Source organism: Tribolium castaneum, chromosome 2, assembly GCF_031307605.1.
Source record: "Tribolium castaneum strain GA2 chromosome 2, icTriCast1.1, whole genome shotgun sequence".
NCBI classification, from domain to species: domain Eukaryota; kingdom Metazoa; phylum Arthropoda; class Insecta; order Coleoptera; family Tenebrionidae; genus Tribolium; species Tribolium castaneum.
Genome location: NC_087395.1, coordinates 21,029,480 through 21,053,911, shown reverse-complemented (window position 1 = coordinate 21,053,911; position 24,432 = coordinate 21,029,480). Strand labels below are relative to the sequence as shown.

The 24,432-nt window shown below is 29.6% G+C and overlaps 1 protein-coding gene across 2 annotated transcripts in view; it reads right to left on the bottom strand.

Moving 5' to 3' along the window:
• Positions 1–17,696, bottom strand: part of AdoR (Adenosine receptor) — a 35,971-nt gene extending 18,275 nt beyond the window's left edge. The window contains exons 1-2 of one of the 2 annotated variants that reach the window (XM_064359985.1): positions 17,508–17,696; positions 12,331–12,845 (exon numbers count right to left, since the gene is read on the bottom strand). In XM_064359985.1, coding sequence (XP_064216055.1) covers positions 12,331–12,730 — 400 coding nt within the window. In that variant the 5' untranslated portion in view covers positions 12,731–12,845; positions 17,508–17,696. Of the gene's footprint in view, positions 1–12,330; positions 12,846–17,507 lie in introns of those variants that run through there. The other variant, NM_001321658.1, reaches the window with a different exon arrangement.
• Between the last annotated feature and the right edge of the window lie 6,736 nt (positions 17,697–24,432).

The following is a 24,432-nucleotide window of genomic DNA, read 5'->3' as shown; positions in this document are numbered from 1 at the left end:
TCAGCTAATTCTAAATTTGTACGCTATGACGTGTGATCGCCTAAACTTTTATTAGTAATAAAGAGAAGTGGTGAATGCTGGGTGGGTGTGGGTATTTAGACCGTAAAAAGATCTAACATAAAATAATGGCGCCACCTAAGAAGATGCTTATAAAAGGCAGAAAATGATTATCAGACCGTGTGGTTACGCACGTAGACAAAGCTTGTTAGTCATTCGTTGTATATTGTAAATTATTTTGTTTTTTGTTGTGACAGGTGAAAAAATAAAGCCATCACTCACATTTCACTTCTTGTATTTTGGGATTTACCAAACGACACACATCACTGTGGCATTAGCTAAAAATCTGTTTACTTTGGTTGTTTTTCATTTCGTTTCGTGTTGTTTTATTCCGGGGATTTAACAGTTTAATTAATAAAAATTGGACATTTATTGAAATTCTGTTACGACGAACAAAATAATGTTAAACAGAAAATTAAAACTACCTAAGAATTAACTACATATAGGCTGTCTCAGCGATCCGGAAAAGATTATTTTAACAGTTCCTGCTGCATGTTTCTAAAATATTGCGGTATACAGAATGTTCCGATTAAACGCCGCATTAGAAGTATTAAAAGTTCTAATCAAGATATTTATCTGAAAGTTGGTACTCAGTCATAATACGCTGAGTTCTGCTCAACGAAAATATTTTCAAGATGGCAGCGCTTCCGATTATACCGAAAGTTGCTATTACCTTTCTTATTCTAAATGGAAAGCTATGTTTTTCACTGTCTTTTTGGATTAGTTAAGTTATTTTAAGGGAATTTTTATCAGCTTTCCTTATACCTAAGTTCAACCGTTTTTGAGATATTTAAGATTTTTAAAAAAATTTTGTATTTGCACCTGTAATTATGTTGTTTTCTTTTGTCATTGTAGACAATTTCTTACTAACCACAGTTATTTTTGCATAGTTGGTCACAAAAATATAGTTGATTAAACTTAAACGATAAACTTAGTTTAAAATTGTGTTATCTATCCCCTAAAAACAAAATAAATTCATTGAATCTTGGTTTAAAAAACTTCAATTTAACACATTTTTTCATTCGGTTCCATGGCTAAGTATGAAAATAGACTAATGCATTTCTCAATCCCAACAAAAGTTATTGTAACTTGAAAACTATTAAACATAATTTAATACAGAGCGATGCAAATTTAAATTCTCTACCATTTAGTGAAAAAAAACTTTTGGCAGTTCATTTGAAAAAAAATGAGTTATGGGTGCTTAAAGTTTTGCAAACTTAACTTTAAACATTTGGAGTTTATTAGTCTTTTTTAGAAATTTCAAAACACCAAACGAAAGATCAAGACTTCCTCTTTCAAATAAGCTGAAAAATATTTCCAAATTTTTAAAAATAGCAGAGTTATCGATTTTTGAACTGGAAGGTGCAAATCCAAAAAAAAAATAAAACCATAAATAACAAGTGCTCAATAATTGTTCTGGTCGTGGTTTGCTGTGGTTTTCTCTTTCTAGCATGAACGTAGGTTGCGTGATAAGTTCGTATGGTTTGCTGTGAACTGTCTAAATGTTGTCTTATTTTTGCATTTAGGAGTTTTTGATAAAAATCACACAAAAATCATGATAATTGTATGTAGAGGTTCAAGAATTTACTCAGTTGAACGTGTGAATTTTTGTCTGTACGTATTTTTGGCCTGACAATGACAGCTGTCATCTGTCATTGTTTTATAATGTTAACCGAAACATACGTTTTTTGTGACAATTGCCACACATAAGCGATCTGACCAGAACAATTATTGAAACTTGATATTTCGTAAACGGATAAATTTAGGAATAAGGAAAGCTTCTAAAAACTACCTTAAACTAACTCTAGTAATTCAAAAACGCATTAAAAATATAGCTTTTTATTTAAAATAAGAAAGTTGATAGCGACTTCCGGTATAACCGGAATTGTTGCCATCTTGAAAATATTTTCATTGGCAGGACTTAAAAGATTATGTTGTATACAAATTATCAGATCACTATCATTATTAGAACACCCAATACTTCTAATTTGGGGTTTAGACGGAATAGCCTGTATATACAGGCTGTTCCAATATTAAAAAAACACTAAAGTTATGTTTTCTCAAATGAAACACCATAAATCTTATTGCATTTTTGGACATAGCTTTTAATACTGATGATTTTAATCACAACTTGTATTGTTCGATTCTGCTTAATTTTTGAAATAGTGTGATTTTTTTATATAAACATACTTTATTTAAAAATTTAATACACAAAAACGAAGAATCATAGTAAAGTAGGACTTTCACCACTTTGAAGAGAAAAGTTCAGACTTAAATCTTTTTTAATTGTTAAGCGAATTAAAACAAAAAATTGCGTGTTCCATTTAAAATTTTTAAGTTATTCAACTTGCCAGAAACCCCTTCATTTTTTATCTCCTCGATTGCAGTAAGCTAATAAAAATAATAAATCCTTAAGTTTAAACTTTGTTCTTTAAAGTGGTAAAAGTTCTACTTTTCTGAAAGTCGTAATGATTGTTAAAAAAAGTGCTTTTGTCAAAAAAAATCAAGTTATTTTAAAAACAAACCAAAATCGATGAATATTCAGTTTAAAAACATCTGTGTTAAAAGCTACATCCAAAAATGCAAAAAACATAGGTTGTTTAATTTCAAAAAACTTAAGTTTGTATTGTAGCTAATTTTGCAGACATCCTGTATACTTGAAAATTATTTTAAGTGAATCAGCGGGTTCCCTCTCTTGTCTTAATCCTTCACCTACCTTTCATATTAATTTTTTCCACATTTTTCCCATAAATTATGAGGCTCATTTATGCTCAAATTGCAATTACGGTACAAACAAAGTTGCGTATTTTAATTAACAACATTAAGGGGCTACAAAATTTTCCGCAAAACATTTTTTCCAGGATATTATTTATGGTTTCTGGTTCGTGTAACCAGGATCAGTGAGGTCGCTTTAAAACGAAACCGAAATAAATTTCATGAACGTTTCAGTTACTTATTAGAACTCGAGAACTATGAAAAAGCATTTATCTTCTGAAGGATGAAACGCTAACAAGTAACTGAACTTTACTATCGCTTTGTAGCATCCTGAAGTAATAAATTGGTTGATCCATTAATCAGCAATAACTACATTGTACTATAATTTGGATGGCACTACAAGCGGAATTAATTCGAAAATGCGTCACAACAGTCTGATTCAGATAAGTTTAATCAAGGTAAAATTTCAAGCACCAGTTATTAATATTGGCGAGCTTTTGGTTTCAATTTCGCCGAATGATACATTAAACTGAAATACAACTACGATACGCAAATTAAATTACAAACCTTTCGCCTAATTAATTTTAATTAACGAATTTTTATCTAATCAATTTCCATTAAGTAATTGATTAAAGAAAGTAGGTACTAAGAGTATGCCAAATATTTTGTTGGCATATTTATAAATGATAGTCTCACGATAGGGTTCTAAAATAAACACAAGCAATTACAATTCAATCAAAATAATTATTGTGTCATATTGCTGCTCATAAAACGTGAGACAACTTTAAAACGTTTTATTATCTTCCGTGGCTCCTGTTGCATTAACGGCAAGTTGCTTAACCTCTAAATTAATAATTTTAATTAGGATCAAAGCGTTGTAAATTATTGCTATTGTCGCAAGTTTCAGTTCAATAGCCGTCATAAAGCTATTGGTTTCATTAGACGTAATATAAAGTTCATTTCTTAGATTGCAGTGTGAATGCTATTTAATGAAATTAATTTCAAGAAGTAATTCCCTTTTGCCCGAAATTATTCACATTGTATGTACACGGGTCATTGGTCACGTTTTGTGACTACAAAGTGTTGCTGTTGTTTGAATAACGTAATTAGACCAAATGTGTGTTGCCTGGCTTTGGTCAATTTACTAAATTTTACCGCTTTGTTTCATGGTCAATGCAATAAAAATAATTGCATATCAAGAAAATTTCAACTGGATTTAACACAACCAAGTAAATTAAGACAGTACAGGGAATCATTCATGACTTTTTCAAATGAGGAATAAAGATTTTTGAATAAAGAGTTTTGTGAGTCATTGAAACCCATAATGGAAACCGACAAAATCAAGACCAAGAATTTTGCGCTTAATGGTTTTGTGCCATATGGCTTACAATAAAAACTAACTGAATAAAAAGTAAAAAAATAATTATAAAAATGTGTTTTTTTAAGATCTTATTAATTTTTAAATTATTTGAGTTAACTTTAATTTTTGCCGAAAAATTTTGCCTAGTTCATAGTTGAGCACCATTTCAAAATAAAAGTTTCCCAAAAACAAAATTTTATTTTCAAAATACATAACAAAAAACATTGACCATAATAGCTACAAATGCCATAAATGCTGGTATAAAAAATTCATTAACTGAGTTGTACATATTTAACTATTTAACTTAAGATTTTTTTCTGATTTTTAATAATATTTTTCCTTGTTTCTTTAGCTTGATATAACAATAGATATGATGCGACAATGTTTTGTAAATCTTAGAACACCCTGTTTGTATTTTGATAATAATCCCAACTTTTTAAAATCACATGATGTATTAGCTGTTTCAAAACTATAAAAACGCCATCGTCACATTTTACCGATTTATTTTTTTAAATAAGATTGACAAAATTGTAAAATAGTTATTAGTGATTAGAACTCTCATTGAAAATATACGTTACATTTGTTATTTATTTATTTATTTTTTTTTTGAAGTGCATGAATAATTTATAACAACTAATTTTGAGAGAAAATGCGACGTTGGTGTTTTTATAATTTAGAAACAGCTAATATGTTGTTAAATCTGCACCTGCTACAAAAATGGAGCCTTTTAACGACATTTTTTTGGGTGTTTTATTCACATTTATTAATGGATAAACCCCAAACAAAAATTTAAAATTTCTTAAGATGATAAGACATTACTAGTTGCATAATCATTCCTTACAATTCCTACAGCCAAGAGTGTTAAAAAAAATATGTTCGTAATGGTGCTGAATCCGTAAGTGTTGGTGTTCAGAGTACAATGTCGCAGAGTATAGTTCAAAAATTGTTATCTCAGACAACGGCCCTGACAAGAATAAAATACATGGAAAAAACACATAGTGCTTCAAAACGTTGAAGCACTGTACAGAAGTGTGCAATGAAGATGAACAGTTTTAACACACACATAAAAATATTTGTTTTTTGGGTCTACAAGCCACTTATTTACTTGACTTATTTCAATAACAATAATACGTAGGTGCCACCTTTGTTCCAAAATAAGTTTCTGATTTTATTAAATTAAAGGCATTGGCAACTTAAAAAAAACTTATCTTAAATGATAGTTCTGGAGCGCTTATCTGCTATCTAAATCAAGTTATTTAGCCACCTATTGAGCATTTGGTCCAGTATTGAAATCAAATTGTTTTGAATATTAAGTGGCATTGACAGAGTTAATCAAAACTTAACAAAATTCCTCAGATGTTTCCACAAAGTTCACTATCAAATTAGGGACAGAAAGAAGTCTAGAAAGTAGTTAATTTTTCATTTTGTGAAAGAAGTGTCAAAAATGTTCAAACATCTATCAGATTTTTGGAACAGAGGTAATAATATGTTTGAACTTACTTTGTGGATACTTTAGAAAAGCTTAGGTATTTCAAATGATCCTCCACCACATTTCTTGCTTCCGAGGAAATAATTGTTAATTGTTATTTTTATAATCTACAATGTATATTACATTCTGAAATGAAAGTTTTCGCTTACTTTTCTTACATACGAGTATTTGTATGTATTGTTATTGTTTTTGTCACGAGCATGTTCATGTGGATGTTATTGTTTGTCGATAGGAAAGCTCCATTTGGCTCAAAAACATCATTTCAGTTTTATCGTTTTGCTTGTAAGTTTTATGTGCAATTGAAAGGGAATCTTAGAGTAATTTCTTGGATGTAAAAGTTAGATTTTTAGGAATCATTCAATACGATAACTGATAACTGAAAACAACTTTAATATCAAACAATTAATGCATAGTGCTACAAAGTAGGTACTACGACTAGAAAAATTTCTTTATAAATGTGTAATAGTAAAATTAGCTGTTATAAATTAATCATTCACTTCAAAAAAATAATGGCTAATGTAATTTATCCTTTCAATGAAAGATTAGTAACTATTTTACAGTTTTATCTATCTTACTATAACTTTGAAACGCATAATAGTTATGCACGTACAGGGTGATTTTTTTGCTGAAAATACAGAAAAAGCTAGAAAATCCCAAAACAAGTTAATTTTCATTTACAAAAAACATTTTCTGATGTATTTTCAAAAACTGTAGGAAAATTTAAGTTTTTGCCATACATCTTGCCTCTAGAAATTCTTCTCCTCTCATTATTCATTGTCTTAAGTCATCAAATCAGCAAAGCTTTCTGGTATTGTATTATATAAGATTATATTATATTATTATAAGATGATCCCATAGAACAAAATCTAACCTTGTCAAGTCTTTTATAAATTACTGTTGTCCCTTCCCATTATTAACTTTGAAATAACTGAAATTGAAATTATTGATATTTCTGCCAGGAATTCTATTACGTATTTATGAAGAGTTATTTGGATGTCGTTCATTAAAAATTAAAAACTCTGTAACTTAAGTTGCGTTTTTGAAAATAACACGAATCGATAAAATTTTTCTGAAAAATTGAATAGATAAAAAACAGTACCCAGAAAAACTGCTACAAAATAATGAGTGTTTGATAACTTTACAAATATTTTTATTAAGATTTTTGTTTGTAGGTAATTTTCAGAACCATTCTTGTATATTTAGAAAACTTGTTCAAGAACTTGATGGTCTTCATAAAAAAATAGTCAAAATTTGGAATATTTCTGTTATTTTCTAAAACGTCTAAATTACTTTGTTTTAAAAAATCATAAGATATGTAAGAGTAGTTAATAATTACTGAAAAGTTTATAATTTTCTATGTATAGAGAGTGTAAATTCGAATGATTTTTGAGGTATTTATTCACATTCGGCAAAATTTTTTCTTCTTTATTATTACTATTTGAACAAAAATATACTTTTTCTGCTTTTTACTAAGTATTGTTACTAAAATTTTTGAAACAAAGTAATAGATTATACAAAGTGTATCAGAAATACGTGTCTTAATTTTAACAGGCAACAGAACTCAACAAATAAAATATTTTTTCTGTTTATAATTTTTCAGTAAAAAATTCGCAAGTTTTCTTAAAATTTGTAAAAAGATAACATACTGAAACGTGTACAAAAATAAAAGGGCCAAGATATTTTCGTTGTGATAGGAACCGACAATTTAAACAATTTAAAAAACAACAATGAACATTGTTGCTGTGAATACAAACTAATTTCCCAAAGTAATTAATTCGACAAATAAACCTCTCGAAACTATGAACATTTGGACAAATTCAATGATTTTGGCTTCTTCCCAGCTCTTGTATTTCTTTTTAAAATTCCTGTACAACTATAAAAAAATTACATTGTTAAAATAAACATCATATTGACCATATTTATTCTTTTTTCTAAATCGTATTGTCACTGTTTGTGGCTGTTTTACAGACAAATTACTTTTTGTAAAAAAATGAGTGTGCTATTTTTGTACCTAAAATTTTTTCAAATGTGTGTAGGTATTACCGTATTATTTAAATCTTAATTTCACTTTAATATATTTTTTTACACACAAAATTACTTTGCTATAATCCAAACATTCCGACATTCGTTTCTTTGCGACACAATTTATAAAATTTCCAAGACAATAAAACAACACTGACTTGAGTTGTGTGAAATCGCAACACAATTACGTTGTTGACTCGATTCTTTGAAACTTTTCAGTAAACAAATAATCACAAATGGTCGTTACATTACCGTCCAAAACTGTATTTAAAAAAATCACAAACTACGTGCTAAAACTGTAGGTAAAGCAAAGTACTTAATTTAGAAAGTTTTATGAAAAGCTTTGAATATCCACGTTTAGTTAGTTACATATTGGGAATTTGACGTAAAATTTACTGAAAAGCTTCACAATTTACTCAATAAACCCTACATGCGAAATAGTATTTTCCACTATTTTACACTCCATTTGGAAAGAAAGCATGAAAAGTCTGAGATAATTAAATCATTTATGTTTCTCACGCAAGGTAAAAGTTTGCGTGCACGCTCCAAGGACAAAATCATTAATTATCCTTTTCAGGATAAATGCATTTTGTTGATAACTAAGGAGCGTTTTAAAACGATAAGATGCCACCAACCACCTATCACATATTAGTAAATCACGACCCTTACATGTCATTTAACAGATTATCACAGCTTTTAACCTTCGTATTTATGACACTGCTTCAAGGACTATTAGTAAAGCACCATTTATAGTAAAATATTCATACTTAATTGTTAAGGTGTGTTAAGTCCTGTCGTGACTCGCTTTTAATTCTGAATGAAAGGCTTCAAAAATACATTACTAGAGACCGGATCATAGAAATCTTCCCTCAAAATAAATTCGTTTTGTTAAAAATGTAAATATTTGACACAATTTTTATTTCAGCCATTCAACGGACGAGACACTGTAAACTTTTTTAGATTTTATTGTCAGTTTTAATGAACAGTGAAGAGAACTTAGTACCTACCATAATCGAACTGTTTGTAACCTACAATTAAAGCCATATTTGTATAATTTGAAATACAAGCCAGAAAAAGAAATATAAATTGATGTCAGGTGGGAGACAAAAAAAAACTTTGCACTTTATTGTTAAACAATCGTTATAAAATTCTGCTAATTTAAAAGGCACTAATTCCAAAAATTATTTTTGAAATAAAAGGACCTTGTTGAAACTTTTAAAACTACGAAATCCAAAAACAAGGCAATGTATAACGACTTCCTATTAATTTATTTTTTGTTAACACATGACGGACGGGACACGACGGATGGGACAAAAAATCTTGATTATGCAAATAAATCTAAAAAATTATTCAGAAAAGTGTTAATTATTATTAGAGACTTTAACAATGTTAAAATCAAACAGAGGAAATTAAAAGTTTTTGGTCTTGTTTCACGACGTAAAAAAAAAGAACAACATTTAATATGTTTGCAAATGAAACAACAAAATTTAGAGGATAAAAAAGTAATATTACTAATCAATTTACTTATCGATTTCCATTTTCTAAACTACCAGAGATAAAAAAAACACTCTTTAAAAATTATTCAACAATTGTAGTACGTCAACTGTTAACAGTATGTTTTATGTTATCGCCTACAAGGCAATGTATGAAAATTTTAAAACCCAATGAATCAAATTAAATCCACCACAAAAAAAAAACTTTTTGTCGCCTATATATTATAATATATAATATAATAATATATACTTATAATAATATATTAAACATTAAATATGAACCAAATTGTGTATTTTGAAAAAACTGCACTAAAATTATTTTAAAAATTTTGGTATCAGGTTGGGTTATTCCGTGAACAAATGTGCACAAATGTGTCGACGGCTAACCACGGCCTTTCTCTATACTTCATAAGCACTATAAAAATTGTAAAAAAATTAGTTAAGACAAACTCTATAAAAAATCGGGATATAAAAATTTACTAAAAATAAAAATGTTAATTGAATGAAAAAATGTTAGTAATGAAGAGGTGCCTGATTTTAGTACCATTGGTATACAGTAATGTTTGGATACTCCGAACCTCCTATAATCTGAACGCACCAACTGTGTAAAATGGTATCCATAATCCGAAATACCACTTATTTAATATAACTCTTGATCATTTTGTAGAAAGAAGCTGAAACAGTAGCAGTTTGAAATACATTTTGTATTTCTAGATTCCTTAGTTTTTTTATAATAAACTAAAAAGAACGTGTCCTTTTTAAAAAATCAAATTATTTCAAAAACTAAGCAAACTCGACCAAAGATTCGTTACAAAAAATATTGTACCTAACTTGTTTGAAAAGCAATTTCCCACATTCGCACTTAATGCAGCACTCGCTCCGCTTGTGCCGCAAACAAAATGCGCATGTGAGAAATTGCATTTTCCAAACTCGTTAGGTAAATAACTATTACGTGAGTCAGGGAGTTAGTATCTACGGCATTCGTAAAAAAATTGATTAATTTTCTAACATTTAAAGGGCAATAATGGTCTTTTTCAAATCGCTGAGATACCCTGTATATGTATTTACATGACTAATTTACGTGTTCGAATTATTGTTATTGATTTAATTATAAATTCTATTACCCAAACGTTTTCGTAATCCGAATGTAGTCCGCAAACTTTCTGTTCGGATTATCAAACATGTATTTCTATATACAGTGAATTCATTTGATAGGTTGACATGAATTCTTATACAGAAAAACGAACAGCAGCAAATTTAGAACAATATTTATGTTCAACGATTAATTTATTTCTCGAATCACTTCTTTATAGTTTTATGTGCAATAGAACATTTGGAGTTTGTTACAGAGCGTATTTCGTTTTATTTGTATTTGTGCTCCGCACTCGTTTCAGAAACCCATCACTCATAGATAATGAACAACTTTTCTTTACTTGTATAATGAACTATTTTTTGTTTTTTATTTGAACAAAGTTTTTAACCAAAAATAGGATTTCTACGAACCTTAGAAAACTTCCCTGGCCCACAAAATTTAAGTGCTTCTCTAGAAACTCAAAACAAATCTGTTTTGGTAAAAATGTAAATATTGAACAGTATTTCTATAGTGTAAACAGTGTAAACAAGTCCTAAATTAACTTCTTGTATCCTAAATATGTTTTAAACATCCTAAACCTGTGTTTAACTTTCCTAATTTAATATGAGATATTTTTTCAATTTCTTTATTAGTAGTTATGTAGTTTAAGAAAACAATACAGCCGAATTTTTAATTGATTTTTCATATAGAGATTTTTTGTTTTTAGGCATCCAGTCTTCCACATAGTTTCTTAATATTTTAGTCACACTGTTTCTCAGTATTTCAGTTTTAAGCTATTTTGTTACTCCATATTTAATAATCACATCCTAAATTTTTCACTTTTTTAAGGCTTCACTTGCAGTATCGCAGTTCTATAGTTTTTGTCTCAATTACTACTTCAGAATTTCAATATTACTGTTTATTAGTTTTTTTGTATTTCAGTTTCTAAGTTCAGTCTCTCACACTCTCTATTAATGTATTGAGTTTTTATTTAGAATTAAGTGTTTCATTTTTATTGGTTCTCTTTTCCAGTTCTATGTTTTTTTCAGTTTCCTAGTTTTCCAGTCATTTAGTTCTTTAAAATTTCCATCTTACTGTTTTTAGTTTTTTGTGTTTCAGCTTTTTAGTTTCCCAGCATTAAAGTTATACTTACTTTTAGAATGTGTTTGTTTTTTATTTTTTTTATTTTTTATTTTTTTTATTCTTTTACTTTTAAAAAAATTAACTGTTTCAAAATTTTATAAATGCCAACGTAATTTCTCGAAAAATTAGTTGTTATAAATTATTCATGCATTTCAAAAAGTTCACAGCTAATGTAATAATTTATAGTTTCAATGAGAGATCTAATTATTATTATTAATAACCATTTAACATTTTTATCAAGCTTATTTAAAAAATTAATTCCGTAAAATGCAATGTTGGCATTTTTATAGATTTGAAACAGCCAATAGTTATATATTAATTATTTTTCAAGGTGGCATATTCTTTAAATTCTGAAGATTTACAAGCCTTTGCAAAAGCACTTTACAAGCCACTTTGAAAATTACTTAATCGTAAATTTTTTTCCTGCTCACATTTCCAATTTTACAAATGTAGATTTAATTGTAGGTTGCAACCAGTTTGATTGGTACTAAGTGCCTATAAACAAAAATTTACTTCTACTGATATACCTACTGTACATAAAAAATGAAAATAAAATCCAAAAATTCGTTAAAAAGGAATAATTACTAAAAAATAGTGTAACAAAATTAGAAACAGTAAACTTGTGACTTGTTGAAGCTATTCAAGTCGTAGGTACATAAAGTGTAAATTTTTCTATAAGTACTTGAGATGAATTCTTATCGATACAAAAAAACGAACTACCTTTGTAGTAGCATTAGAACATTATTTAGGTTTAATGATTAATTGATTAATTTAATTTTTTATAACTTTTTCAGTGCAATATACAATTTCGAGATTTTTATAGAATGTATTTCGTTTTAATTTTCTTTTATGATAAAGTTATGTATTTATGTCTTCTGCTACAGGTATCAACAAAAAATGTATTCTACATCACCAAATTTTAATACCTAATATCTTTTTTGACATCTAAATTAAATTTTTATATACGAGTATACATTACCTATGGCAGTCTTCGTCCTGACATTCCTCGAATATCCCATCGGATGCAGAATGGCCCAATATCTATCAACCGAAACGGCAACCAGGCAAAAAATCGATATAGTGCAAAGAACAACAAGCAAAGACACCGTAAACAAACACGCGTGGAGATTTGTTGGTAAACCAACCGAAGACATGATCGCAAAAGGAATCCCCAATAGTCCCACTAACAAATCAGCCGCCGCCAAGGACACAATGTAGTAGTTCGTCCTTCGACGCAGTCTACGTTCCTTACGGAAAACAAATATCACTAAAGCGTTGCCGATCACTGCAAATACGGCCACCAAAACTTCACAAATTACATAATACAAGTTTATTTCATCTTTCTGGTAGTCGAGAAGGGTCGAATTTGTTGAATTCATTGTTGCTGGAAGTTGTGATAGTTTGCAATCAGTGAAGTTTTTCAATGTGGGAACAGCTGGATTATCCCACTCCCATCTCCTTTAGAATGCCTCTCTTGCCTTTGGCCATCTCCATCTGAAAAAGCGACGTTTAAATTAGTTTTGGCCAAAAAATTTGACTTGGAAAGTTTTTATTGGAGGGAAAAGAAAAATTCTACGTGGCGCTATAACAATTTAAAAGGCAAGGAGTGTTTCCTTATTTTTATACAAACGAACCACACAATTAGAGGTATGTACAGTCACCCATAATGAAAATGACACTTCCATAAAAATTACGACTATACTTTGAATACTTTAAGAAAAGGTCAAAAAATAAATTATTCACTAAATTAGATTGAAGTTGATGTTTTTTGGTAATGCCCTTACCTTTTAAAGCTTTTTACCTGAAAATTAGATCATTTAGCTTATTTTGCTCGACTTAGCTCCTTTTTTTGAATAAGAAATTCATTTTTAAAATAATTTTTCATCAAAAGTGAAAAATTTCGCTAGAGGTGATCAATAAAATACCGTGTAAAACATAGCACTACATAATTTTTGTATTTTTTTAGTATTATGGCACATTTTCTAGCCAGAAATTTTTTGCTGGTTAATTAATTTCGCTAATATTGGTTGGAAAATCACTTTGACCAAATTGATGATATTTTAACTTATTTCGCACGTTTGAACTTTATTCTTGCTTTTGGAGCGAGATTTCTTCAAAATAAGCCTCTAAGAGTGTAACTTTCAAATTCTTCAAATAAGTAAACACGATTTTTTTAATTGAGATTATTTTTGTAATTTAGTCTAGTTTGCCACTCTGATATTTTATTTATCAGGATGTTTGAGAATCTTATATCTTATGATATTCTTTAGAATTTAGAACTATAATTAATGATTCTAATAGCAACATTTATATTTATATTTATATTTATTATTATTTATGGCTATAAATTTAATTGTGTATTTTTTTTATCTTTCTATTGTGGATGTTTTGATCTGTGGTGGAAGTCATATAAATGTTCTTGACAATCTCATCAATGATATTTTTTTTGTTGGTAACATTTTAAGCCTTCTTTTTAATATCTGAATCCTAAATTATAAACACTATTTTAAAACACGTTTCTCATATCAACGTGTTTTTACTATCATAAAAACACGCTTCCCATAGCAACGTGTCTTAAATTTAATTTAAAACACGTTTGAATTTAAAATTTAAAATAGGTAAATATAAAAAAATATTTATAACACGTTTTGTTCCAACATAAACATTTTTTAATAACACTCAAGCAAAAACGCTTAAAGTTCTCGAGTAACACGTTTCTCATATCAACGTGTTTTTATTATTATAAAAACACGCTTCCCATAATAATAAATATCTCCCTTCGTTGGTTGCAATATTTTCAATGGTTTCATTACATTTTCTAGTATTTTTGTGTCTATCAAGAAGTTTTGAATGTAAATTTTTGAGCTAAAACTAAATTTTTTAGAAACATTTTGCTAAAAGTGGGTGAAAATTTCAATCAGTTTTCAACCAGAAAGTCATTTATTATTAAACAAAAATTGGGGTAAAACCTCAGTGCTTTTTTAAAATTTCGCTAGAAGAGTCCGAAAAAATGGCAATTTAAATAAAAAATTATCTTATTTCTTCTTTTTTTCGAGTACGATTTTCGTTAAAACCAAACCGAAAAGTTACTCAATTATGCTAAAATGGATGTTATTTTCGCCTTCTTTGAGTACCAGTTGCTGAGGTAAAAACTAAGCAAATAAATAAAAATTGGTAGATTCTGTCGATTTAGCTCAGCTGGTCTGTCAAAATAAGCCAAAAACTCACCAAATTAAGTCGAAAATTACTTAATTTTTGCTTTTTTTATTTCGCAAAATGTTTTTCAAACAAAATCGAAAAATCAACAATCAAAATAAAGTGTGATTTTTTATTTTTCGAGTGGTTAACACACTACGTCGGAATTGACGTTCTTTTAGTATGTTGAAGGTGATTTAGCTCGTTCTTTTAACTATTTTGAGTTTGTTTTATAAATTTGTGAAAATTTGCTCAAACTTGTTTACAAATTATCTATGAAAGTCGAGAATTACACAATTTTTTAATACTCTTTCAAACAAAAAATTACTATTTGCCAGAATAGGTAAAAAAAATCTTGAAATAAAAATTTAGTTTTTTGAATTAGAATTTTCTTCCTATGCAAAATTTCATCAAAAAATATCTGATTATTATTTCGACCAAATTTGACGTTCCTTTGGTCCGTTTAGAATGATTTCGTTAAAACACGTCGAAAAATGACCTAATTGTAAAAATCACTTATTTTGCAGCGAACAATTTCCAATAAAAGGTCAAGTCATTTTAATTTGTTTCGTTAGATTTAGCTCGTTGATAATAGAAAAACGGTGTCTTTTTGTGAAATTACTACAAAATTGCGCAAAATCTTATAGCTCATTTTTCAATTAAGTAATCCTTTTTTGTGTACAAATAGGAGATTTAAAAATGCAATTTTCAGATACGACCTATCTTTTCCCTTTTCCAAGAATGTCCTTCAACAAAATTTTATCAGAATATGATCAAATTCGGTAGATTTTTTTGGACAGTGTAGAGTGATTTAATCTATTTTGAATCACAGACTTTTTTTAAATTACATTAAAACTCGCCGAAAAATTATCTAATTACCTCAAAAATTATATAAATTTCAGGTAAACATCGAGGTAAAAACCCACTACTTATTTTGTAAAAGTTCCCTCGAAAACAGAAAAATTTACATTATAAATTTTATGAAAATAATAAGAAAAGAAAGAGAATATTTTTCTTGACAATGTGACAAACTACCCTTGTGAACAAGGGTAAAGTAAAAAAATAATGATATAATTTGCGAGCAAAGATAGTCGATTTCAATTTTGGATAATTTTCTTTATCGTATCCACAATTCAATAAGTAGATATTGTTTCTGTTCTTCGAGGAGAATAATATAATAATAAAACTTTTTCAACCGTTAGTCGATACTTTATATGACATTATGAATGGTCAATTGAATCGTTTCATTTATTGTTTTAACTTTCTTGTGTCCTTTACATGTGGGATGAAAAGCGAGTTAACCAAATTGAAAATTATTGCATTTCTGTGATTGTTTGTGAAACCTTGTCTCTCGTATAGTTTGTAGAACTGTAGAAAACATGAAAAACTACACCAAAAAATGCGTTCATGATTTGTGGATTTTCGTTAATCATCGATTAGTGTTATTTCCAGTTCATTTGCCGGAAATGTGAACATCACGCAGCAGAAACTGATAACGAGACAACAAGTAAAAATGGTTTTAGTTTTCCGAGAGTTTGAACAGTTGAAAAAGATGTGATGAAAATTTATTCACTTAACTCTGAGCTGAATCCGTCAAGTGAAAATGTTTTCTTTTCATTTTAGCGAAATTAAGAAAAGTTGTTTTTCTCACTTAATTTTGCCTGAATTATGAAAGCATTTAAAAGAGTTTTACGCAGAATTTTAAACTAGTCTCCAGAAACCTGAAAACAACCCGTACATAGTATGAGAGATTTTATGACATAAAAATAACAGAAACACCACTCGTGCACGAAAGCTTTCTATGTTTGTAACAAATTAAAAATAAAACGTGAAAATGCGCTCTCGCATTTTCAAACAAAACAATATTTCTCGTGGTGTGCATTCTCACACACCCTCAGCAATTGATTGCTGGTCCATCCAATTAAATTTCTAATTAAACAAATAAAACAATTACTCAAATGTTTACTACAATTTTGAAAGTATAATGAAGCGGTTAATTAATAGCTGAAATTTATTTCTGTTTAATTCATGTACCGGGTGGTTCGCGTCAGATGAATTGTTACGCTCATTTCAAAATATTGTTTCCTAATTCTCCAAGTTTCGCAAAATTTGCAATAATTTTAGAACCTCTTACTCAATTTTTAATTTCGGAAAACACATTTGGCTTCATAATGAAAAATATTTTCTAAATACTGTCAAATCGGAGGTAGATTTACGAATGATTTGCTCACTCCTCTAAAAATACACGTCGGAATTAAGAAAGATGACATTTTTATTGAATTAAAGATATCTCAGCACTTTATGCATTTGAATGACAAAAGCCTAGTCTATGAAACGATATTATATTTAATTTTGAAGTAACCATAACCTCTGCTTAATGGCCTATTACTGCCTTCTTTGGCCGAAATTAGTTTTATAAGACAGGATGCTCGCAATATTATGTTTTGTTGTTGACTTTAAATCAAAGTTTTATTACACTTTTAACACATCCACGTCATTATGCTTGAAATCAATCAAATTACACCCTTTCTTTCAAACTGCGAGTCATAATTATAATTACTCCCTCATTCTCTTGAGCTTTATGTTTTTTTTGCAACAGTCACACACATTAATCAATCGATGAAAAGTATTCAATTAAAAAAATTAGGTTCGATTCATTCCCGATATACACAGTTCCGAGAATTGCGCAAAAATTGCCACATTCAAAATTTTTTGAGAGGGTAACGAAACGGTAAATAAGGAACCTGACAGTCCTTGAAAGCGACCAATTTGCATTTATTCTGCTTCTTTAATTAAACACCTTCGTGCGCAAAATGACGTTAATGTAATGGTAGGTTCTGAAAAATACGATGAAAATGATAAACTCTCCCATTTAATTTAATCAACCAAAAACCAAAGAATTTTTGCAATAAAAGGGACAATAATTAAGTAAAATGCAACTAGAATCTGACTGCTACTTACGGTTGAAAATTTCTTACTCTTCCCGCAAAAATGTAGATTTGCTAACTTATTTATTACTGCATTAGCGATTTGCTAGTAATCAACACATTCTGTGGCTTATTTTAACCATTTCATTAACTGATACTGTTATCGTGTGAAAAGTCGCACGAGCGCTATCAAAACGACAACCACGAGACGCATAAGAGAACTGTTGCGTTCAAAACTAGTGTTTGAATGATCCTCGAAAATGCGATTGCGCAACTTAATTGTTGCTTCATTATCCTTAAAGTTTCCGAAACGTGAAAAATGTATCCACAGGCAATAAAACATCATGGTTTCACGTCTAAAGAGCATATTTCATATCAATTACTTTTATCGCCCTTTTTCCGCGCACTAAATCCGTGTCTAGGGATTAAAACTAACGAGGGATTTTTCGTTTGTTATTATCTGATCTGAGAATTAAGATTTCGTGCCTAATTGTTCTCGAGCAAATTATCAATTAGAACAGTTCGATAGTAATTTTCTTCGTACGTATTTACATACACACTTTCCGGCTTTACAAATTAAAACCATCAATTTCCTTGGGATTAATGGCTGTTTACCGCCTTACGTTGTAATTACAAACTATTTCATTAACGTTCGTTTCAAAATTGTAACGTTTGCTATCTCAATTTAACAGTTATTTAGTGTAATTAACGTAGTAACGTGGTCTATTTAAGATAATGGCAAGGGATTAATTTTTGTATCAATTAGCTAACAGTCGATTAATGCTAATTCAAATAGAAATTCCTAAATGAAGTTTTTCGACAAGTTCTATTTAAAAATATTTCTTCCGTTTTGTGGGAACCTGATGAACTTGTAGAATAATAAGCCTATTAAGCTATCAAAGTGTGTAAGGGTCATCCTTCGAACTCGTTACTTAGTTATGGGTCTATGACATTGAAAATACAGAAAGTTTTGGAAGTATTGAAACGCACTGAGAATAAGTATACCTACCTGAAAATATTGATCACGTTCTGTCCACATAGTGAATTAATAAATCAGAATTGCAATGAAACAATAATATAATTCTACTGAGGCTTATTTTTTTAACTAACATTTGCCGTTTCATAAAACCGTGTTTTTTGTAAACAAAGTAATTGTTTTTTTTAGATACAACTATTGTCTATTTGTCTTTTCCTTACTGGCATTGAATACAAAATTGGTGAGTAATTAGAATTACAATTACCAGTAGATACCATTCACTCATCGCAACATTAAGTGAGATGAATATTTGCAACTAGATCATGTGTTTCATAAACTGTCATAAAATCAACACAATTAGGAAACAAATTGATTTGAGTGACGACACGTGATGTAAGGAGTGAAATAAATATCTCGTCTTTTGACTAAATTTGCAAATTGGAAAACAATGTTGTAGAGATTTTAAATTAAGTTGAATTTAATTACGTTACTGGTAGAATAAACAGCAGCGCTCTAATTTCATATCTTATATAGGAAGACAAACTCAAATGTGCCCCTAGTTCTAACGTGCCCCGCCTTACCCTAACCACTGCCAGTGACGGTCAGTGATCTGACTTGACCTGACCTGATCTACTTATTTTTGCTTACTGAACTAAAGCCGGAAAGTTCCTGATATTATAAAAATCTCTTTATATGCCATGGAGATCGTTTGACTATTTAATGAAATCGTTTTTTTTTTCGGCAATAGCCCTAGATACACTAAGTAGGCAAGATTGAGTAACATGAAGATCGCCTTCAAAAGTTTTAGGTTTAAAATATTACGCAAAAATTCTTCGTCTTTCGTACCAACTTACATTTGGTAACTGCCTTTACTTAGAAACCGAAGAGTAGTTAGTAACTGCAGTTCTGGAGATACATTAACTGCTCTATTACTGCGGGGAGTAGTGTCCTCCCGTCCACTACAAAGCGCGCTGTATGTTTTTTAAGACGATATCTTTTTTTTAGAATTTTCTTTCCAAAAATAATTTAAAAGGTTTTATCCTTTCCCGGTAGTTATAAAGAGTTATAAAGAGCTCGAAGAGAACATTCAACTATTTTCAACTTGAATAATATTCTAGAGAACACAGTTCGTTCTCTAAGAAATTCATTAAATTTTGACTCTAACGAATGTTTCTAGGTACTTAACGTATTGTGAACCATAGGTAAAATTTAACCACATTCATTTAGTAGCTAACGACTGTCTCTCTCTAAATGTTAACAAAGAGAAAATGATACGGCACTTCGAGTTTAAATTGTTATCTATCTAATTTACGTCATAAAGAAATCGTAACCTTGTTTATTTGATTTTACACCCCTGAATTCATGAATAGTTTCGAAACTATTGAACGGTGCTCTGGTAAATTGTGACTGGCATGTACGAGTAGGTAATGGAATAGCGGCATACTTGACTAATTATTACTTCGGTATTTAATACAGAGTTATTATTACTGCCAATGTACACAATAATTAAGGTATATCTTATTATGATTTGGGTAAAATAACAAAATAGCACTGTGAAAGATTTAGGGAAGGTTTACGGAAAGCGAAATTGAAATTTAATTCTAAAAGCAATATCCCTAATAAACTATTAAACGTAGACAATTTTTTGAAGTAAAACTAAGTATACATCATCGTCGGCAGTAAATTACGATAGGTTGTTAAAATTAAATTTAAAATTAAATTTTTAATTGTCGACTTTTCAGAGAAATTGAATACAACCAACAGCATTACAAAAACATTGGCAAAATTCTTTTTTTTAAGGTAGATAAATAGCGTCGACTCTATACCAACCTATTTTCTAATTTGCATTTGCGTAATCTACAAATTAAAATTCCCTTTTCATTTTCATCGAAACTTGGACTTGAAATAACTCTAATTATTATTATTTAAAGTGCTTGGTCTAAAAAACAACTTATTAAATTCACTTACACCAAATTCACTAAATACTTATGAGTGATTTTGTAGTTACAGTACAAAAAGTAAATTGGGCCACAACCTCAAAAGAAAAATATATAAAAGGTCTCTAGCTTTTTTTAAAGCAAAGGCAGTGGAAAGGAAACTTAACTGCTTAATTTTATCTAGTTTATCTGATAAATAAGTTCTAACGAGAATAGTCGCATTTATATTTATATTAGTGAAACAGACCCTTAGTGGATATTTTCAGATTACTTAAAAAGAAGAAGGAACTTCGTTGTGCCTAGACATAAATAACTCGTTTTTAGTTTCCATCTGTTGGGCTCGTCAATATATTTCGATTTTAGTGACAGATTTAGATCTCGGCGGTATCGTTTTACGTTAAATGAATTTTGCTCTCAACGCATTTCTTCTCTAAAGCACGACTTCAGTTTTATTGGTTTCAATTTTTTTCTATGTTTAGGTATAATACTAATTATCATAGTGAAAAAATAATGTGTGAAATGTAAAGTGGGACTTACGTATGTCGTACCTACAACCGACAGACAACCTACAACCTACCTGTGCAAAGCAAAATAACAGTGCGTAAAGTAAAACAATAAAAAAAATGCTTTGTGCACTAAGATTGGTACGTAAACACTGGTTTTTTGTTAATTGTAGAAAAAATTGATTTTCAGTTTCATTCCAGATCCTAGTTTAGATAATAAAGTGAAAAGCTGAAAGAAACGCAAAAAAGCCGATTTTCTAAAAAAGAGTGTCTAGAACGTAGTAAAACACTACTAATGGGGCATTTCACGCGAAGCGGACAACGAAAAAAATTTGACATCTTGAAATTCGGTTATATTCGGGATAATTGTTCTCCTAGAAAGCATGATTGTAAATACATAATGATGTTTTTGTATGACACTTATTTGTGAAGATATTGACTTCTAAAAATTTGACGAAATATGAGCCACAAAGTTTTGGAAACTTTTATTAAAAAAACTGATGCATACTAAAATATTTAAAATCGTGCTTTATATAGAAGCTTTTCAGTGAAAAGCTGAAAGAATCGCAAAAAGCCGATTTTCTAAAAAAAAGAGTGTTTAGAACGCAGTAAAACACTACTAATAATTCTAAAGGCAGGGTACAAGTTTTAAAGTGGAAAAAATGCTTTGCAAATTGATTTGTGTACATCCAAGTGTAGATAAAAATGAAGAATTTTAAAAATAATAGATATGGCCTTTTACAAAATTCATTATACCAGGTGCGCAACCTTATCGCGCACCTAAGAAAATCTCGATTTTACAGTCCTGACTGTACGTTCAAAAGGTGTCTCACTTAATTTTTTGGTAATTTTTCACTTACAGATAAAAATAATAATTAAAAAAAGTTATTTTTGACCAAAAAGTCAAATCCCAAATTCTAAACTAATTCGAATTAAGTTGTCATTTAAAATGCATTGACAAATGTCAGTTAATCGCGATTAAAATTTAACTGCAATTAAAATATTCTGTAAATCGGCTCTTAGGACCGGTTTACAGAAAACGAAATTAAGATTTAATTCAGAATTAAATTAATTCGAATTAAGTTGCCATTTAAAATGCATTGACAAATGTCAAGTTAATCCCGATTAAAATTTAATTGCAATTAAAATGCTCTGTAAACCGGCCCTTAGGACCGGTTTATAGAAGCGTCATTAATTTAATTCGCAATTAAATGCGTGATTAACTGATCACGTGACCAAATCAAAGCAATTTGGTTGGTACATTCGCGTTGTTAACTTTACACAACGAATTAAATTTTAACAAAACTTTCTATAAACCGGCCCTAAGTCTAAAAACTGTAGTGAAATAAACAGTTAGTGCCCAAAATCTCACAAAACTGCTACGACTTTATGTATTAACAAAAAATTTAATAAAAATCGCGAAAGGTCCTTATCAAAGCACAGGCTGATGTGGCAAATTTCAGGATTTTCATTTCATTAGAAATGAAAATTTTCTTGGGTGTGCGATAAGGTTGCCCACCTTGTACAATCTGTCTATAAATGAATGTAGGATCGTAGTAAGTATTAAAAGTTTGCTGCTTCTTTCCAGAAAAAACGACCGTTAGTGTATGAAAAATTTAAATTTACTGTTTGTTTGAGTAGATAAAAATTGATACTTTTGAGAAATTTTATAGAAATAATATAATTAAATGCGGCAAATGCAAATTCCAGAGCCACCCGAGATCCTACACTCTTTTACAAACAGTCCGTAAAAAAGAATGAACAAAAAAATTTACTGGAAAAAAATCAACTTTACATAAACAATAAAAAGATTTAGCTCATCTTGTTTTTCCAATAAATTAGTAGTAATCCTGATCTAAAATCGTTTTTAGGTCATTAACCGGTTGCGGTTTTTCTCGCGATAAATCTCGACTGATAATAATTTTACTGCGTTTATTTCCTGTCTACTCAAAGGCATCAGCATCTAAAAAATAATTTTGTTTTAAAATAATAGTGAAAACTGCTTGTCTATAACAACTGTTAAACGCAAGTTATTTTGATTTAAAACTTGGATTATCATGTCAGAACCGCCTAGCGAGCATTTACTCCAATTTTATTGGTAGGTAAAGTCCATTCGGAATTAAAATCAATTGTCAATTTGTTTCAACGTTGGCAACTCCATTTAAAATTCGGAAATAAAATTAACTAGACGCCCTCTGGTGATGACTTTTGAACTATATCGAAAACAGTAAAGAAATTTTCGTAATGCCACATTTAACTGACATTTAATGAATTGTTCAACAATTTTGCGTGTATAGTGTTAATTACTTACAATAGAAAGAATTACTTTAAAAGTACGTGGTGGTAAATACTAGCGTTGACTTTGGTTCTGTAGTTTTTCGTGGTATAAAGTGTTTATTGTTGGAACTTGAAAGTGGATAAAAAGTGAAAAATATTTAAACTTTGATTACAAAGTGTTATCAAACAGTTGTCTAATTAAAGATTATAAGTAATGGATCACAGCGAACACAAAGTTTGGCTCAAGAAACCAATAAATTAGTGAAGTGTTATGAATTTTAGGTTAGAATTTTCCACTGAAAAAGTCATGAAATGCTGCGGTAAATCTACAAAACTACAATAAAGATTAACAACTGCTGATACATTTAAACGTAAATTATGCCAAAAGGTAGGCTTTTCAATGTCTTTGTAATAATTTTCCAATAAAGAAAGTGAACCAAACAATCATTCGTTATTCGTGTTTTCGTCATCTCTCATTTGTCAACATAAGTTTCTTGCATCAAAGATGCAATAATCATTCCGCATAGGCAATGTAATAATTGTGAAGCCTCAAAATTCGTACAACGCTCAAAATATCCGAATAAACATTTTCCCGCCATTTATGGTTACTGTTTTCGACCTAGCTCAGTGGCGCCCCCAACGGTAATTTTATTTCCGAATTAGTTATCCAAGCTTCGTTCCTATGGCAATGTTGCAAGGTTCCAACATAATTTCAAAATATTTGACACTGAGAATTGATTTCAAAATGAGGTTTACTAGTTAGTAATTCACGAGATGTGACAAATTCTATCAAGGGTTTCTATAAAGCTGATCAGGACGAAAATGTGGACAAATGAAAGAGATCATTTTGAATTTTGTTTCAAAAATATTAAAATGTTTTGAATTGTTGAGAGGGTTTTGCGAAGAAAGGCGGATATGACGTCACAATTTTTGATTTTCGAAGCAATTATCTCGATTATTTTTCATCAAAAGAAATTCTGAAAAAATTTTACTAAGATAAAGTGAAACCCTATTTTCAATTCCCGTTAAAACATAAAATTAAAATAAATTGAGTCACAACCATATCAGAACGCTTTGAAAAACTGACACCTACCTGTTGACACTGACACTTCGAAATGAACCCCACAAGCACTTCTCTACTAAGCCCCAAAAAAAACTCAACCCTTGAAGATACCTTCCAAAACGTTGTCCTCATGACCGAGATCGGAATGGACCTAAAGGAACGCTGCAACGCCGCTGAAAAATACATGACCCACCTGAAACTCC